This window comes from Sceloporus occidentalis, unplaced genomic scaffold, assembly GCF_023333645.1.
Source record: "Sceloporus occidentalis isolate IW3139 unplaced genomic scaffold, rSceOcc1.0.p SCAF_54, whole genome shotgun sequence".
NCBI classification, from domain to species: Eukaryota; Metazoa; Chordata; class Lepidosauria; order Squamata; family Phrynosomatidae; genus Sceloporus; species Sceloporus occidentalis.
The window spans coordinates 1,003,286-1,023,470 of NW_028317034.1; the positions used below are offsets into that span (position 1 = coordinate 1,003,286).

At 37.3% G+C, this 20,185-nt stretch overlaps 1 protein-coding gene across 3 annotated transcripts in view; it reads left to right on the forward strand.

Moving 5' to 3' along the window:
• The window catches only part of LOC149288010 (AT-rich interactive domain-containing protein 1B-like), a 178,567-nt gene that overhangs the window by 111,832 nt on the left and 46,550 nt on the right, over nt 1-20,185 (forward strand). For all 3 annotated transcript variants that reach the window (XM_089492131.1, XM_089492132.1, XM_089492133.1), the window contains exon 6: nt 12,121-12,367. In XM_089492131.1, the coding sequence (XP_089348257.1) occupies nt 12,121-12,367 (247 nt within the window). The remainder of the gene's footprint in view (nt 1-12,120; nt 12,368-20,185) is intronic.

Below are 20,185 nucleotides of genomic sequence, written 5' to 3' on the forward strand. Positions count from 1 at the left end.
GAAGTAGATCCAAAATACATTATTTTGGTTATTGCTCTGGCAGCAATTGCAAGGATGAGGTTAGGAGAAAGAAGAAAGCTTGATGGAATTTTTTTTCTCCTCACTACTATTTGACATAGAGAGAGAGAGAGTGAAAATGGTGGAAAAGTAGAACAGTAAATTGTTTACTACACTGCTTCACTTGATTTTGGCACGTAGGTGTCATAAACAGCAGTAAAGGTTATCTGATATGTGTGGTAAGATGCATATGTTCAGCCCCGTGTCCCATTAACCCCCTTTGTGTATAATTTTTGTACAGTGTTCTTCAGCACAGATTTTCCCTCTGAAATAATTTTATAAAGAAAAACGGGTATTGACTATGCCGTGCTTGTTCATTATACACAGTGGTTTTTATAACCAGTTTGGTCCTTTAGGACAAGCAGTCTTTATATTCAGTACATGTCTCTGATGACCCATTGCTCTATTTTATGCAGTGGTTTCAGTATACATCATGAGTTGCCTGTGTTGACCCATATGATCATGATTGTGCTGGCCTTTAACTCTGATCTCGTAAAAGAACCTTGCTAGGAAACCATTAAGAGATTTATACAGCTCTATAGGTATCTCCTAATGGTCAGAAACTGTTGATATGTTTTACTTGTATGTTTGGTTTTTATGGAATTGTATGTAGGTTTTTATGGAATTTATATAAATCTTTGTCTCGCTCAGCTTCAGACTAATTCTAAATTAGTTGATCCTCCATCTGTAGGAGTTAAATGACCTATCTTGTGGAGCGTCTCACTCTGACATGCCAGCATTCACCCTCACAAACTCTTAAGGCATAGTAAGTCAGCAGTAAATGCGGTTTGGTAATTGCAGTAATGATTACACAGCTGTGCTTTCCTGGTATTATAACGCAAGTCAGGACCAGTTTAGAAGCTTTGCTTCATTTCCTGCCAGTTGTAATCTTGCTCCCTCGTATTTACAGTAAGGAACCCAGAAATTTATTTTTTTCATTTTTTTTTTGCACTCTGACAGTGCCCAGGGACTGGAAAGATGCACAGGTTGCCGCAGCTGCTTATTCTCAACAATGTATTGTTATAGACACTCGGAATTTGGGGAGAAACATGAACCCCTTGGCTTTTTTCATGTACTTGTATTTGTTGTCAAGACTATTAGGTTTTCATATGGCGACTGTCCCTTTAAAGCAGCTGTTTCCGAAATGTAACACTGGCATTAGAGACATTTAATCATATTGTGACATGAAGGGGGCGCTGATTGGCTATTGCCTTACAAATTGAAACAATAAGCTGTCATTGTGGTAAACACTCAATTTCACTGGTTCACACTCTAAAAAAGCCACCTTTTTATATACGCCATGAGAGCTACCATCTAAACCTCCTTCCTTGGTTAATCCTTCCCATTAATATTATATTGTCAATTGTAGATTGCTCCAAATAGTCTTAAGTAAGGGTGGGGATAGGTAAAGTCAACATAGGAAAGTGGTTTTGTGTCATTTATTTTATTGGAGCTATTTCTCTTAATAAACAGAGTGGTTGAAATAAAAATAGTAATTAAAAATATTTTAACTATTTATTGAGCATGTTCCCTTATTTGAAAAGTAAACAGAATGGATTGCTTAAATTGATTATAAACTGAATGTATGTGAAGCTCAAGGCGAAGTCTGAGTCCCTAGAACTAATAATGAAATGCGACACGTATGTCCTGCTGTGTTTATTTATGACCTTCTGCCTTTGTTAGCTCTTGTGAGAAATATTTTTCTAGCCTTTTCAGTATTAGTGTAAGTTGGCACGATGCACATCCCTCCGGGTCTGCTAATTGGCCCCAATACAGATTGTAACAGTTGGCCTCGATGATTACAAATATGCCATTTTTTAAAATTCAATTATGGTTTTGTTTTTTCAAACCCATCTCTTGGTCTTTTACCTACCTTCAGGAATCATCTATATGATAAAGGATACGTTTGTAAATATATGTAGTAGTATCTCTTTTGCTTTTCTCAATCTCCTTTTTTTTCTACCTGTATCAAGCTAAAACGAAGCCCTAGTTTTCAAAGGCTGGTTCAAACATATAGGTTCAACCACCGGGATGGTATCTGGCGGTATGCAATTACCCCACCAAAATGGCGGAGGCCAGAACTGCAAGGCTGTGGTTCCCAACCCAGTGCTTAAGCCACACAGATAGTATGTGAAGTTTTTCCATTCTTGTATGTATACTGATTTAAAATGAAATAGTATGTTACTCCTGTTATGTTATGTTATTATTAAGTAGGGGCTTATCTAGATAATTTTCCTGTAAAAAAAATAAAATAAAAAATAATAATAATATATATATTATATATATATATATATATATATATATATATATATATATATATAATATATATACAAAATAAAAAAAATCCATCTCCATCAGTTTGTCCAACCATCCAACCAACTGAGCCCAGTACAAAAACCATACGCGCAAAACCAAAGTGGTTTTGAAAAATCAGCTGTTAACCTGACCACAACACGTAACGTTTTTCTTAATGCTTTCCTGTTTAGGATATGGAGTTAATGATCGTTTTCCGTATAGTTAGCAACATCATATCCAGGCTGCCTCCCAATTTCATGTCGTATCTTTTTTTTTTCTTTTCTTCCTGGAGAGCTGTTCTTTTGGCTTCATTTTGCATGGATCACATACAGAGCCAAGGAATACAAAAAAAAGTTCTCACGCTGTGTTCCTTTCTCACTATGTCTCACTTGCAAAGTAAAAATGTACGGATACTTGACACTTGTTCCCCCACGGTTTCCTCGACGGCTGCTCATCTGCACTCTGAAGTTGTAGAACATTTGGGGATACTGAAATGCATTCTACTTTATACCCTTTTAAAACACAAAAAAGAAAAATGACAAAAAACAACCCCTAAACTAATTGACAGCTCAGTGTGAGAGAGCTTCCCTCAACAGCAGTTGCTTTTGATAAAATCAGACTACTCTCATATTAAGGAATATTTCTCGCCAGAGCTTATTTCTTTTCTTTAAAGCTCATTCAGTGGTTATGGTGCAACATTGTAGGTATCAAAGCTCCCTTGGGCAGAGCCATCTTTGTCATTATATGGAGATCCCGGTGCCTTCGATTTTGCATAACTATTTTCACATTAACATGTAAATTGTGGCAATTGTACATATATTATCTTTCAGGACTCCTTAATTTTAAATGCAATTCAAATCTGTGACAAAGACTGTAAATCAGATCCCGCAAAGACATTTTTTTTTACCTGCCAGAGGCAGTAGAAACTGACCTGTCTAGAGGAAGGAAAGCAAATTGTGCTTCGAAAAAGGCATGTGTGTACTTAACGTGTTCGCTAAAAAGAAAGAAGTACATAGAGGGTCTTGTCCAACAGGTCACTGGAAAGCGGATTGCCGTGTGTAAATAGCGTATAATTTCAAGCACTTTCAAGCTAAGATTAGCTGCTTCCACATAATTATGTCCCAAACAGTCTTCCTGGAATAATATGTTAAGGTTAGATGTACCAGCTCCTTAAATCAGCCATGCGTAACCAATCATTCATCCTTTTTCCATGCTAGTAATATGCTGCTACTAAAGCTCCTATAATTTCAGCTAGCCTTTGTTCTTAAACCTTTTACAGTTTTATAACAGCTGGGAAGCAACACACTGGCCACGTCTGCTTTAACCCAGGTATCGCGTGCCTGCAGGCGGTGAGTGTCCTGTGTATACGCGATGCTGAGCAGGAGATGCCATGGGGAGTAAAGAGATCATCTATCGAGAGAGAATTTTGATGAGTCCCTCTATGCATTTGCATGCAAAAAAGTTACACTCGGATATTATATGCACACATGTAACTTTAGGAGATCCCCATGTTTTTTTCACCCCATACCTGTTTACATATGAGTTACTCAGTGTGTAAGTTTGTTTTTGAGAGACCCAGAAATGTTGATTCTCAAACCGATTTTTATGTCCTATCAAAAATAACACCACTTTTTTTTTCTTGTGAATGATTTATCACCAGGCAATGATAACTGTTTGCATGTTCCTCGTGTGATATTTTAAACAAGGAAAGTACTTAGCCTCCTCTCTGTAATATGTGAATCTTATTTTCAGGTAGCTCGAAAAAAAAGACTAAATTGTGAATAGTATATCCTGATCATTTTTCAATATAAGAATTTACAGCTGCGATCCCTGTGAAGAAGATATAAATGGTAGCCAGTGGAAAAATACAATGCTTTGTTTCTGTCTATCTTCATAAGTTTTATAAGGACAATGCTATATGGAGTTCAGTTCATGTCTGAATTCCCAGTACAATAAAGACAATATGTAATGTTCTTTTTTTTTTTTTTTCCTTTTCATTTTTCCCCAATACAATGTCATCAGATACACCAGTGTAAATTGATTTTTAACACCCTCGAGTAAAGACATGTTCTAGATGGTTTGTGAAAAGCTTAGGTTTAATTTCAAGTAAAAGCGTTCAAATATAAAAATAGAATGTGTTTTTTCCTCTGTATGGAGTAGCTTATTTTTATTTTTCGTCCCCTTAAGCACATGCAATCTATTTTTAAGCTTATGAACGTTTTAGGCCTAGCTTTGTGTCTGAGTGTTCGGAAAGTCTCATTCTAGTTGTTGTTTGCATGTTTCCCTTAAAGATAGTAAGACAGAAAATACTGATGTCTATTTGTTTTTATTTATTAGAATTCCACCCGATGCACAAGTATAAGCATACTGTATGTAGGCCTCTTTGTTGCTGATCAGAATGGTTATTTCTAGTTGCCAACTTAAAATGTGAATGCCATCTTAAATTAAAGAAAATAATAGTGATGGTGACCGTGCACATTAAAGGCAAATAGAACAAATGTAGATATAGAGAAAAAATGTAAAAAAAAAATGTTGTCCTTACATGGCTTATTTGAAGACAAAACCTCACATGCAGCCATAATTCATTACAAAGAAACAAAAGCCGCACTGATAGTGTAGAATAAATCTCATATTAAATGTTAAATTGCTCTGAAAGTAAACAGAGATACATCTAATAAAAAGCACCTCCAAATCTGTAACAAAACATGTATGTTTCCAGTGAAAGGTTTCATGGCTTTGCAAACTGAACATGGTGTAACGCCAGCATTGGTGTATCGTTTAATATTTTATTTGCTCGCTCTTTCTGCTATAAAGGTCAAGCTGACTCAAACGTTCTTCTTTCATTCTGCATGTCGAAGGTAAATCTGATGTGTCGTAATGCCGTGCCAAAGCTTCCAATAGAGTTTTTTTTTTTTATTCTCTGTTTTTTTATCGATATTTGTCAGACAGTTCAGGAGAAACCCCCCCCCCCCATATTCATTAAGTGTTTCTAGCTGCTCATGCTGATGTCCTGCTATATTGGCTTTGATGTGGCTGTTACGGGAGAATGCTTTCATAAGTAGCGTAATCTGTGTGATCTACTGCTGTGGGAGTGCCTCCTCTCAGTCTTCATTACCTGTGTATTACAGTGGATTGATTGCTCCTATTCTTCAGTGATACCCCTATAACATGTGGTCACTCCATAATGAATGAACGGTAACCTCGGTATAATTAAATGCTGCCCTTTGGTTATTTGCCGCATTTTCTGTGATGTGAATATTGTCTGGTTTTTCCAGTTCTGCGGTATTTAACCCTAAAAGGATTAAAGATGGAATCGCATTTTTTAAATTGTATTTATTTTTAGGATGATTGAGTAGTTTAGGAAATACCTTAAATAGACAGTTTGCAACAATAAAAAAAATATATATAATATTATAGTATATGCATATCTTTGTAAATTAGTACATGAAACATAGCAAAATTAAACGTTATAAGCAAATTTACTAATAATTTTAGAATTGGTCACCTTGATTTGCAATAAGATTCATTGAATTTGCTTGATACGACTACTGTTTCCAAAATGGAGAGACCTCTAAATTTAACTTGCCCCCCTACTGGTCAGACATCACTTCAAAACCATTCAGAATTTGACATTAACACCAAAGATGACATATGCAGTGTATATCCCATAAAAAGAACTCTAATTAAATCTGATGTCTGAAAAACGATAACAACTGTTTTCTGTTGGAGAACATCTATTATCTAAAGGTTCTCTGTAACAAATTTCAGCCTCCGACTATCTGACATGATTTTTTTTTTCTTAAGTGCTTCAATTGTTTGTGTTACTTGGCTGAAAAGGTAATATTAAAAAAATAAATAAAGAAAGAAATGTGCAATGATTAAAGTATATAATAAGCAGCATGGCGGATATATTTACTAACTAGGTTTTAAACCCGAAATCAATCTCCTTTTTTGTCTTACATTGAATACATTAAGTGTGAGGATGTTGGGGTGTTAGGTAACATAAGCCTGTGGCCTAGTACATGACAACTTCCCATGGTAGGCCCTGTTTTGGGGATGTGGCTTCCTGCAAGAGGTGGGGATAATTATTCAAAGGGGGTGTGGTAATGCATGGCATGGCCAAGGACCACTCCCCACCCTTGACAATGAAGAAGTTGACCAAGAGATGCAGGGTAGGACCGGGGGTGACTAGAAGTCCCTGGCCATCAACAGCGAGGCAGCATGTTAGGTTTTTTAATTGTATTATTATTATTCACCTGCTAGTATTCAGCCGGCAGCCACAGACTGCAGGGCCCGACAGTATCGATAAGCATGCAGCTTACCAGACACCGGCCCGCCTGGTGTGACAGATGGCCAGTCCAGGCCTGCGGGGAAGCAGCACTTCACTCGGAACTCTGGATCAAAGCCTAAGTATGCTTAAACAGAAATCCCAGAACTCCCTTAACCACTGAAAAAATTACAGACTATTAGTTAGCGTGTCTTTTATTGAAACAAAGATAAGACGTGGCCTAAGTGATGAAGAATTGTTGTGACTTGGATACTCTAGTGGATAGTCATGCAAAATGATATACCTTTAACATCATCTTTTCACATTAATCATTTGTTTGAACAATAACCCAGTAGAAAATCTAGGAAGTTAACATTTGCTATAATCGGTAATATATTATAGCTATTCCCTAGGCTTCCACAGATTGACCCAATACATGAAGACAAGCATGCTCCATGCATTTGACTAAATCTCTTCTCATTTCTTCTTTTCCTAACGTCACAAAAATATATCCTCGCCTTGATCATGCATATCCCTCTGATGATAAAATAACTTGTTTATGAGAAATTTAAACGATTTGTTTACCACAAAGTAGGAAAGATAACATTAATATCCAGGCAAGACGGTGGATTATAAAAGCTTTTTCCATGCTAGCTTCTGAAACTCATCTCTTTGGTATTTTCTAATTCCACAGGAAATAGAAAGGCATTAGGCTCATTTACTGTCTAGACAATGCAAGCCAAGGGCCTTTTGAGAGCTTTTAGGTGACCTGATGAAATGTAGCCCTGACAGCGACTTGCCCGTCCCCCTTTTTAGTATTGCATGATCAGCCCCTTAACATAGTCTATTAAATAGATACAAATTTGTTGTTAGTCTGTTGTAAAACCATTCCATTAAATAAAGCCATGTTGGAAGTGGCTCCTCATTTACACATTTCCAACATCTTACTTTCATGAAGTTGTCTGCGTAAGAAATGACTTTCAAATGAAATGTATGGTGGTGTTGTACATTTTCTGGGAAGTGATCAGTCTGAGACTGTGCATCAAAGATATTGAAACTTAAAACAATGCATCATCTTCTTTAATTGATGCTGGCAACATCAAAGCTTAATGGGATGATAACTGGCAACGCAGAGAGTAACAAGAAGTTAGGAGCTATTGTATCATACCTGGTTGAAATGGTAATGAGGCATGTAATTTTTCCGTGTTCTAACATGCATGAATTAAACTTTCCATCATTGTGCAACCCTCCTAAAAACCAATCTGGGTTCGCGGTCAGATCTTATGTTGCACGTTATTTGGAAGTTGCTGGAGCTGAACATCTGTTGTGTCACTTGTTTGAACATAGACCAATGTTTGGTTGGAAGGGAATTCCCTGCAAACTATAGTTATTTAGGAACCACGTTTCGAAATGTGGAATTGAATCATATAGAATATTAAACGTAGCACCTTTTGCATTGTATGTCTGTCTTCTGATTTATTTATTTTTTTACGGTTCCTTGGAATTTCTACTTATAATAATTTTATATTGATGGGCTACATTCTCAAATACACAAACATTTATTTGCAATATAGAGAGTTATTCCTTTTCATTTACATTGTAAAGCTATACCGTAAACTGTATTTTCTTTTGATAACCTTGTGCTTCAGCTTTAAGAAACCGATTTATAGTTATTGCTTTCGTAAGATTGCCTAGTGACACTAGGCATAATGGCTTCATTGATGTGCTGCTATTGTAAGCAACATTTTACTTAGGGAATTTTGCTGGTTTAATCAGCCCCCTCCCTTCACTGTAATTTAATTGTTGGAGATATAGGAAGATAAACACGTGGGGGAAATTGTATTCATATTATGCTGAATGTAAGATTACTCAGTCATCCATTCAATGATTTTACTAAGGTCTGGCATCAAAAAAGAAGCCGGGAAAAGACAAATACGGTAATAAGAGAGGTGGTTCCAGAATCCTGGTGTTTTCCTTTGAACCATCATTCAGGGACCAGCGATGCCTATTAGAACCTGTTTATTAATCATGGCAAGACTTATCATTAGTTTCAACCTTCATTTGAAAAGACCTGTTCTCTTGACTCTGACGGTGACCTGATTCAATGCTCACGCCAGATTAGTCCCAGGGCACTTGTGCACGGAGACTGCCAAATAGCAATGTTTTTGTGATTCCGGCTATAATCCGCCAGTGAATGATCTAATGCTGTTAAACATATTCTATTTAGCATTTATGTCTTTGCACTGCTGCCAGTATGTTTTTTATTTTTTTTTATTTTGTCACTTTACCCATTCCATTAAGAATCGGGATGAACATTTTGCATCTGTTTGCAAAGCTGTTTAGCACTCCGGCAGTGTCATTTACACAGTGGTAAAGGCAAAATGAGCCAAAACCACTTTAAGCTTTTTGTTATCTTAGGAATCAAAATAGCACAGTGAGCTGAAAGAGAAAATAATATTTATTATTATATTAGTGATTTCCTTCTAATGTACGATCGTACTCCTTTATTGTCATTTTTTATGTTGGTTGTGTACAGAATTGCTGTCTCCTGCTGTGTTATAATTGCATCTTCCTTTTTACGTGATTGTGTACTCTGGTTGGGAATGGGTTTTCTTCTTGGCATTAATCATAACTTATCAGGATATTTACAATATCCTGTGATACAATCTTAAACAGTGCAGGACAATTAATGTCAACCTTATTCATATAATTGGTGGCTTTTTAACCTTAACAGGAACACCATGCAGGGAAGCCAAGTCTACAGAACATCGGGATTCTCAGAACCAAGTCTGCGGGATTATATTAGAAACCTTTCCCGCACATTTATCAATGGTTAAATGAATCCGTACTGGAAACTCTGACGCCAATAACTTTCTTGCTACAAGAGCAACCAAGGACCCATCAGCGAGGGAGAATTCTTCTTTTAATAGGTCAGGGGGCTTGATCTAGGACACGTTTTGACTCCATAATAAGAGTAATGGGGTAGATTGTATTCCATTTGTTTTTTTCTTTGTGCATTGATAATCATTTTGAATCCTTCTGGCCAAAAAAAATTTACAGAACGATGAACAAGTTACATATAACGTATTTGCTCGATTTTGAGACTAATTGAATGATATAAAAAAATTCAGAAAAAAAATTCTGAATATAAAATGACTACATGAGGGGAAAAAAAACAAAGCTTTTGTTTTTAACATAAAACATTGTTTAATCATTACAACTAATGACACTAATATGCACGCTTATACTCTGGCACTCACTTATACACACAGTAATGTACAGTAGTGTTGGGGGTTGTAATTTTATGTATACAAAATCTTGTATACTGGCCTGTCTATCAAGCAGTGGCTCAGATGAGAAGCACATCTTTAGGAACAACATGTCCAATGATGCTCAGTTCATTGTGCGGTGCAATATGTTGGTGACATATAAATCAATAAATAATAACAAAAATATGTGTCGGACATTCTATAGAGAAGCAGTATATGGTAACAAAAGGGGGTGGTTTGCAGTCTCCTAACTTTGAGTCAGCCATTTGTCGTTTTAGAGCCAGTCATTGTGACATTTCTCCATGGGGTGAAAGCCATAGTCACTCTTGCTTAAAGGTGCCTTAGCTTGCATGAGGCCTAGTTAGGACTCTTTTTTTTGTGAGCAGACATCATCTATCTGATTGTACTTGTAAAAGAGGAATGAGCTGGTACCCTGCTGACTAAATCGTTCTCCGGAGTGGTATTTGTTACAGAGTGTCTTAGTTAACTAAGCTCGATGCTCAGAATGACTGTCATTAAGAATCTGAATGGCTGTGCACAAGGGTTTATTCGTGTGTATGCCGGCATGAAAATATCTATACTATTTGCATACGTAAACACTAATAAGGGAGATTTGGGGCTGCCTTCAGAATGGTGAGATGTGTCTTTAGGATGACATACAAATTTTCTTCCGTGCATGATGTTTACACGAATCCTCTGAGACTAATGGACGCATTTATTGCATCACAAATTCCTGGGTGGAAGGGTAGATGTCACATTGATTACCTCACTGGAGGCATGTTTAATTAAAAGGTAATTGGTGGCACTATGTTAGATGTGGCTTATATAAATCCTTTCAAGGTAAAAGTCCTGAACAGATTAAACTAAAGCTAACATTTAAAAACTTGTCCCCTTACATTTTGTGATTGTTGACCTGCATTTTCTTTGATTTGGTCCATAGTTTATCCTCTGTTTAGGAAATTGGGAGCATGCAATAAATGAAATGCCATAAACCACCCTTGGGAATTCACTTTGCAGAAGACAGTGTGTTGTGGTTGCCAAAACACTTGTGGAAATGATTGTGTAGATCGTATCATTGAGTAATTAAATTTTGCACCCCAAACAATAGAAGTCATTCTAAAATAGGATTTGTCGGGTGAGTTTCTTGCAAATTAGTGTTTAAAATAGCAGTCACATCATATTGTGGCCATAGCAGATACATTTTTCAAGAACAACACTTTGCCAGAACTGTCCTGTACCTACAGCAGGATTGTTAATGTGCATACTTATGGCTGGGCTTCCCCTGCTGGTTATTTTGTGTTCATTTATTGCATGGGTTTAATAAGGTTCATGTTTTTGTCCAGTCATCTTTTATTCATTCTGCGTTGTCAGGTTATTTGGCAGCGTGTATATTTTCACCATGGTAAAGTCTCCTTCAACAAATCCTCCTCTCTCTCACTGTGTGTGAATAATCACATTTTAAAGGTTACACCAGGTCAAGCCTTGCTGTGGAAACTGGAGTCTGCCTGCTGAACGCCCACAACCCTCCTTCCAACCTTAATATATTTTAGGCCTTACAGAGTAGTATCACGTGACCTCCATTACTTTTCTGAATGAGTTACATCGGGTTTGTGAGAGGAAATCCCTGGAAGGCATGTACTTGTGGAAATACATGGGTCCTGTCACACATTCCAGCACGTGTCCCCAGGGGATTATCAGAGCAAGGGTTTGCAAAGCCACCAGAATTAAAGTGTACTGTGACATTACAGCTGTGTGTTTTGTTACCTGGCTTATTCCCAGTAGGTTTTACAACCTCTTCACTTACAAATGTGTGAAACCCATGGCTGTGTGTACAGTGTCTTCTGTCCCCTGTGATTCAAAGCTGATTGTATTTTTAAAAATTATCTTATTCAACACCAAAGCTAATTGCCAATGATTGCGTTGTGACAGCGAACTTTTGTTTATTGCACACACTTTTCTCTCTTATTTTCTATTAAATAGTTATCTTCGTACATAGAGGTATGGTGATTAGCACCACATGGTATTTGAGGCGGATTCTTCTACTTAAAGTGGTGGAGAAAACAAAAAACTTTGTAACATTATGAATATTTAATAAAATGTTTTTTTAAAAAAATGTTATTGTTCCCTTTAATACTTTCTATCTACATACTCTACCAAACAGTAATTGATGGTTATTTATTTCAATGATTTTGAACTTTACAGGAAATCTTTACTCTCTCACTCATCCTGCAGGACTTATCTGGCTCCATTGATGACTTGCCAACTGGGACAGAAGCAACACTTAGCTCTGCTGTCAGCGCCTCGGGTTCTACAAGCAGTCAGGGGGACCAGAGTAATCCAGCGCAGTCACCCTTCTCACCTCATGCCTCGCCACATCTTCCCAGCATCCAAGGCGGAGGTCCGTCACCATCCCCTGTGGGGTCACCTGTCGGAAGCAACCAATCACGATCAGGGCCAATATCTCCTGCAAGCATCCCTGGTGAGTGTTACATGCTTATGAGCTTTGTTTATTCGTTTAAACTGAAGACTAAACCTACTAACCCTGTAAGGGCACCAATTTCGGAGAACACTTCAGCTTTTGGGAACAAAACACTGTTTTGCATGTTCCACACAACACCAGGATCTACAAACTTAGGCTAGATATGTAAAACAATATTTAATTGTATTCTTTGAACACAAAAGAAGGCCTGTGCTAAGGAATGTTTATAACCTTTATAATGGATTTAAATGCTAAATTCCCGTATAGACTTTTTCCAGTGGTAGGTTATAAGCCAATTTCATTGTGGGTCAGAAGATTGACCAGAAGTCAAAATCTGTTGATTCCTGGATCTTCTCGAGCTGTTGAAATTGTAATCAGTAAGGAGTTTCTACATATGTTTATGACCTCAAATACTAATCTTCCTCAAGCTGCTTATTAAACCATTACTCAAGCATGTTTGGTGGGCGCTGTGGTATGGAAAGCAGGGTCCTAATTTGTGTGGTTGGTTTATTTATTTAATAAAATGGCAGCCTTCAGCAATGGTCTGACATACCATCCTCAATGTTTTAATCCTATTAACTACAAGAACCTTTAAGGGGCCATTTCTTAATGAAAGTATATCAACATATCGTGTTGATTTGCGTTTTCATAAAGTCCACAATATGATTTAACCTAAAGATTAAACTAGCCTTGTATTATCCATGCAATTTTCCTCTTTAATGTGGTTGAAACATATTTCCTTTTTTTGTGCATTTTTTCTTCACATTTCTTTCATGAGAATTCAAGCAGGCTAGTGTTTCATAATGAGATCATGTACAGTAAGAATAAGTTTGAGTACGTGAATCGATGCCCTTGCATCATGAAAAAATGAGATCTTGTAAATGGGATGATTCTGTCTTTTTTGCTGTTTGACTAATTCCAGTGAAAGCAGCAGCGAAAGCTGACACAGCACATCATCAAAATGCACGGCTGCTGCCAGACAGCGTAGCAAATGCTAATTTCATTTGTCTTGCTTCCCGTGCCAAATTGTACCAGTTTACTAACAAAGCAAAAATGTAAATAAGGCAAACAGACTCAAGGCTTGCTTTTTTCACTTTGCTTGCTTTTTTTCTTTTCTCCTAACGCCACCAACCCTCATTCTCCTTCCTAACCCGTTTATCAGCCAGTGTCAGCACTTTCCCTAGCAAGTGGCCTCAGCAGTATAGTTGCCCGTTAAATATTAAGCAGGGGCACAAGGTCTTGGCGAGGTAATGTACCAGGAAGCTTTAAATTACACTTCTTTTTTTCATAAAGTTCCCTTAATAAATAAAACTTTATTTGGCCCTTCGTTGTCACCTTTTCATTCCTAACTATACTTCACTGCTAGGTAGGTCCAGGTTATGGAAGAAACTACTAGCGATCACAGATTGAGAAAGTGCTCAGTCTCTACTGTGCATACTGTAAATCTTTATAGTATTGTCAACACTGTTGTTAAAGTTAATAGTAGATCTGGCTAGTTCAGAAAGCATATTACGTGTATGAAACTGGTAACTTTTAAATACATTTGTCCAGTCCTGTTACAGTGTACATCGCAGCTAAATGATGTGATACTAAATACCCCCTAAACAACTAATTACTAATTCCATATGTTTATTATATCTAGAGGTTTTGCATGCTCCAGTGAAAGGTTGTTACAATTCCCTCTCGTGTTCTACTATAGTGGTGGAGGTACAATCAAAGAATAGTAAGTAGTAAAAAACTCCCTCAATATATTGTCAATATCAGTTTCCCTTATGGGTTGTAGTAATTGTGATTCATTAACTATATAGCGTCAGGCTTACAGCTACTAATAGTGGCCCTGCTGTTCAGTCTGACATTTCGTATGTCAACACCAACCGCACAGTCCGCCATTGATTTTCCCCTCCCTGGGCCAGTCAAGGGAGATGAGAGAATCTATCTAATGGGCCCATACTATCCTGCAGAAGACAAACAGTGCCTGAAAATCAGCGCTGTGCAGTGAAAACTGGGACTGTTGGCTGCTCAAGATGAGAGACGTGCCTTAACTGCTCCCTCAATGAAGTCAAATATGGTGAGCTGTTGCTTTGAGATGGCTTTCATGCAGTCTCTCCACATTAACTGCGTATCAAGCAGGGCCACCTCTGCCCTGCCTGCACACCAATCTCAATGGGATTTGCACAGCATAGTGAGTTGAAAGGCTGCAAACACATTGTAGGGTTTTTTTCATATTTTGTGTCAGGCAACCTTTGTATAGATTAATTAGCATTAGGCAGTAACAGTGCGTTGATTCTTTCAGCAGAGCATTTAATCCACTAAAATATTGTAGTAGTAATTATAATAAAATCCAGCAATATCGGAACACCATATAGGTAGTCTAGTTAGTTGCAGTAACTGCAATGCTGGGAGGATGATTAGTACAATTCAAATCAATGAGCTTCTACTTCTCCGTAATGAAACATGAGAGGGTTGTATTCTTATTCATGCCCTACAGAATTACTCTTCGCATTGGTGTAAATCTGAAAGTGCCTCTAAACCCTTAATTAAGAAAGCAAAAATTCTAAACGTTTCTATTTTAATGCACTAGTTAAAACAAAGCGCAATTTAATTCAAACCAACATTTACCGGAAACAAAAAGAGAACAATGTAGAGGAGCCGCATAATGGTCTAGCTGAAATTTGCATTAGAGAAGTGTATTTGTAATTATTAAGAAAACAGAAGTCTTCAAAATGAGCCTGTATTTAGAAAAATACAATGACAATATTTAGTTTTGTCAACATTTGGTCTTAATGGTTAACTAAAATTAGCAATCTGAAGTATTTTTGCTTCAAAGAGATCCAGTTCTCACTTGCTCTGTTATAGCAGCTCTTGACTTTTACACGCTCGGAAATGGGGTACATTCCGTTTTTGCAGTTATTTCAAATAGGACATTTCTGGGATCATGTATAATAAATAACATTCCTAGTTCGGTGCTACTTGGTGATTTTATTCTTCTTCTGGTATTAATTGCTTTTTGCATAAAATGTAAAAGGTTTATTTTATCTGTTTTACCACATTTTTCATATTTTATAGATTTGGTTGGAATATTTTCTATTTTAGCAATTATCTAGATTATACAATGTAATTTGTTCTTCATATTTTTTGTATATATAGGCAAAAACGCTCTAGCTGGAATGTTAAAAACATTTTTAAAAAAAAATAAAGTCTGCGTTGTCTTTATGAAGAAAGTAATTAAAATGCCAAATTAAAAATGCAAGATATACCTTCCAGCTAATTTATTTTGAATCCAGAAGAAAATCAGATTTATAAAAGGAAATATTAAATGCTAAACATAACCAGTATTTCTATCTGATTTAAAATGTTTTCAGGGTTGTTTTTATTAACCTTTAAATATACTAGTGTTACATCCATGAGAAGTTTATACTGTTTATAAGCTTTGATTGCAGAATCTCTGCAGATTTTCCTAATGGTAGCATCCTAAGAATATCCCATTTCCACTTGTGACAGACAGATTCTAATACCAATTGCATGAATGATACTGGAACACTCACACAATTGGGCACTGGGTATAGCCCACTAATGCTTGGATATAGATAGGGTTGGCACCTTTTGACCCAAGTGACAAGTACAGCCAAGAGGCCCACCTAGCGCCTCCAGCTTCATGGAAACTTACTTTAACCCCTTAATGACAATTGCCGGTCCTGGCACGGCACAGAAAAGCATGTGCTTTACGACAATTGACGTGCCAGGACCGGCACGTCTTTAAACGGGTGCAGAAAGCGATCTACTATCGCTTTCTGCACCCAAAAAGCGTTGCTGAATGCCTCGACCTCGAGGCATTCAGCAACGCCGCGATCGGCACGAAGGGGCCATCTCTGGCCCCTCCACGGGGCGTCAACATCCGCCATACTTTGTATGGCGGCGGACGCCCGTTTTAAAAGCGTTTAGGAGGCGATCGACGATCGCCTCCTAAACTTAAATGGTGTCGCTGGAATGCCTCGATCAGGAGGCATCCAGCGACACCAAACACTAACCTTTTGATGGGCTGTGACCGCTCCGGAGAGCGGTCACAGCCGCAGCTGCCGGCAATCTTCGCCATCAAGGAAGATGGCCGCCGTCCTGTAACAGGAACCACAAATTTTAAAAGTTCGCTAGATAGTCCAGACCATCTAGAGAACTTTGGCTCCACTTGCAGGTTGAATACAGGTACTGCATTCACCATGCAAGTCAATGGAGCCCAGCTTTCTAATCACAGTGTGATTAGTAAAAATAAATTAAAAAATAAAATAAAATTAATAATAATTAGAAAAAAATAGTAAAAAAACAGTAAAATGTAAAAATCATTTCCCACTGATGTCACTATCAGGGGAACCTCCAAGTTGAAAAAAAATGTTAAATTTTTAAAAAAAAAAAATAAAAAAAATATATATATATATAAAAAATATATTTTTGTGAGCAAGTCCTAAAATTAGCATATTAGCTTAAAACAATTCTCGCATGGAAAGAGTTAAAATACTGGCATATTAAATGCCCGTGGGGTGTCTACTTTTAAAAAATGTATGATTTGATGGGGTAAATTGAATGGGCCAGGTTCAACAACGTCCCAATTAACACGGGGGGAAGGATGGCCACACATCTAATTTCCAATTAGAAAAATGCACACGTACCAAATGTGGCCTTTTAGTTCCCCCAAAAAATGACACACCCATGCATGTGGGGTATCACTGCACTCAGGAGATGTTGCTGAACACATTATGGGGTGTCGTGTGACAGCGGCATATACCAGGAGCTGTAAATTCATACATAAAGTAGGTGTGTGTGGGAAAAATACACACACAAAAATATTACTGCAAACTTTGAAAAAATGCTGGTGGTAAAATATGTGCATGCAAAGAGTTAAAATACCAGCATTTAAAATACCCTGTGGTGTCTAGTTTTGAAAAATATATGGTTTTGTTGGGCACACTGAAATGGCCTGGCTCAAAGATGTACCAAATAGGGCATGGGCAGTGGATCCCAAATGCCAAAGTTCAACATTGAAAAAAGCGCATGCCCCAAATGTGGCCCTTTTGCCCCAAAACAGCCAGGCAAAATCATTCATGTGAGGTATCGCTGTACTCAGGAGATGTTGCTGAACACATATTGGGGTGTTTTGTGATAGTGACATATACGAGAACATTTTAATTCATACCTGAATTAAAATGTGTGTGGAAAACCAAATGCAAAAAAATGACTACCACAAAGTTTGACAAAGACTGGTGGTAGATATGGTGCATGGAAAGAGTTAAAATACTAGCATTTGAAATACCCTGGGGTGTCTAGTTTTCAAAAATATATGGGTTTATTGGGCACACTGAAATGGCCCGGCTCAAAGATGTACCAAATAGGGCATGGGCAGTGGATCCCCAAATGCCAAAGTTCAACATTGAAAAATGCGCATGCCCCAAATGTGGCCCTTTTGCCCCCAAACAGCCAGGCAAAATCATTCATGTGGGGTATCGCTGCGCTCAGGAGATGTTGCTGAACACATATTGGGGTGTTTTGTGATAGTGACATAAACTAGAACATTTTAATTCATACCTGAAGTAAAATGTGTATGACAAAACAAATGCAAAAAAATGACTACCATAAAGTTTGACAAAGACTGGTGGTAGATATGGTGCATGGAAAGAGTTAAAATACTAGCATTTGGAATACCCTGGGCTGTCTAGTTTTCAAAAATATATGACTTGATGGGGTAAATTGCATTGGCCGGGTTCAAAGATACCCGAAATGGCACATGGGGGGAAGAATTACCAGATTTGGAAAAAATGGCTTTGAAATAGCAAAACGCTACCTGTACTTATTGCCCCATAATGGGTAGAAAAAAGCAAAAAAACATAAAAACATTGGGTATTTCTAAACTCAGGACAAATAGTAGAATCTATTTAGCAGGTTTTTTCATTACCTTTTATAGATGAGTAAAAGATTTTTCAACTAAAAGTTAGAAACAGTCATTTTTTTCTAAATTTTTCACCATATTTTATAATTTTTTTAATAGTAAATAATATGATACAATCAAAACAATGTCATCTAAAGGCCGCCCTTCTTGTCCTGAAAAAAACAATATCTAATGTGTGTGGGTTCAGTAAACGGGAAAGAAGAAAATTACAGCTAAACACAAGCAGCGCAGAAATGTTAAAAAGGCCATTGTCACAAAGGGTACAAAAAGTAAAATCAGCCTTTGTCTCGAAGGGGTTAAAGACTGTAGTCTGTAGTCCGTCTAATACATGGTGCAAGATAAGATACTATGCTGTTAATACAGGTTTGCCTTATGGGACCGTGCTGAGTGGTTATAGGTCTGCATTAATAATTTGTATTGCATCCACCCCACCCCCCTGCCCCAGGTTAGTCTGCTCCTGGATATAGATTTAGACCCATCAAAGCCCTTCATTTTCTAGCATATGTCATGTGGTTTTCCTACTCTTTAGTAGACTTGTCATTCTTTTGTCCCATTTTCTTACCCAATTTGTGAGTCTCGTAGGTTGGTACTTGCTCTTCAATTAAGTATTTTAGTTATCCGCTCCATATTTCATTCTCTCTCTCTCCACATTTGCACCTTAGATTCCCATGCTGCATCCTTGTGATGCGATTTGGTGTTGAATAATGAGGAACAGAATTGGTTTTGGCATGAGACAAACGGAATGCCGACATCAATCCCAAAATGCATTAATCTTTAATAATCCACATCTGCATGTTTTATAAATGGTGTAACCGGTGATTGTTAATGGTGATACTCTCCTTTCAAAAGATAAGTGACAAGGAGCTTGTGCCTGGAAACTTCATTAAACGCATTCAAACAGGAGTTCTGCGTGACCTTGCTAGCGATTCTAAACTAATGAAAGGTTTAATTTGATTAAAAAGACAGAAAGACATGTACGGTAGAGAGTAGCTTGTTTGTGCATTATATCCACCTTGTTCTGTCTATACTCCTTATGTGGAATCTCCAGTATTTTTTTTGTATATGACACACTCAGATCACAGTCAGAGAATATTCACACTGAGTACTCATGATTCATTCTAAAGATAAACTGTAAAAGGGCGATCTCATTAGTTTAGTTTGGTGCTGTCCTTCTGAGCTCGGTAGGGTATTAAGATGTGTCTTTACGTTTGCTAAAATGTGTTCAAACATTAAAAATGCGCGTATAGAAATATTGCATGTTCTGTGTTGACTAAACATTTTGGGGACAAGACTCCCTTTAGGCTTGAAAGTGGTTTGTAGGCTTCATACAAGTGATATCAGTAGGTCTCGTGTCAAACCATCTTGACTTAGTAGGGAAAATTGTACTTTACGTTTTCGAGGCTTTGTTGAAATTCCTGGTTAAACATGTCTAATGTTTGAAAACCCACCCCATTCCATTCTGTCTCATCTCTTTTCTTCCCTTGCCTCCTATCAAGTATTCTGTTGATAACAGTGCCTCAGGCATACACACGTTAAGTACAAGTGTCTTTTGTTAACATGGAATTGCCATTTGTGTACTCATTTGGGTCACAAGCCCCCTTTCAACATCTTATTGAAATGTTCTTACTAAGGATTTGTACGGATCGCTGTAATACCACCAGAAATTCTGTTAGTTGCATTCATCTAACATTGTAAATATTCTTAAAAGATATGAACTAAATGTTAGAATGAGTCACGTAGGACTTGTGTTTTATGGACGTTTAGATTTATGGAACAAGATGTATTTTTTAAAATGACTTCTAACGATTTTGTGTTTAGATTTTCCTCTATAAAATAAAAATGAACTGGGAATTTATTAAATTGATATAATTTTTAAATATTAA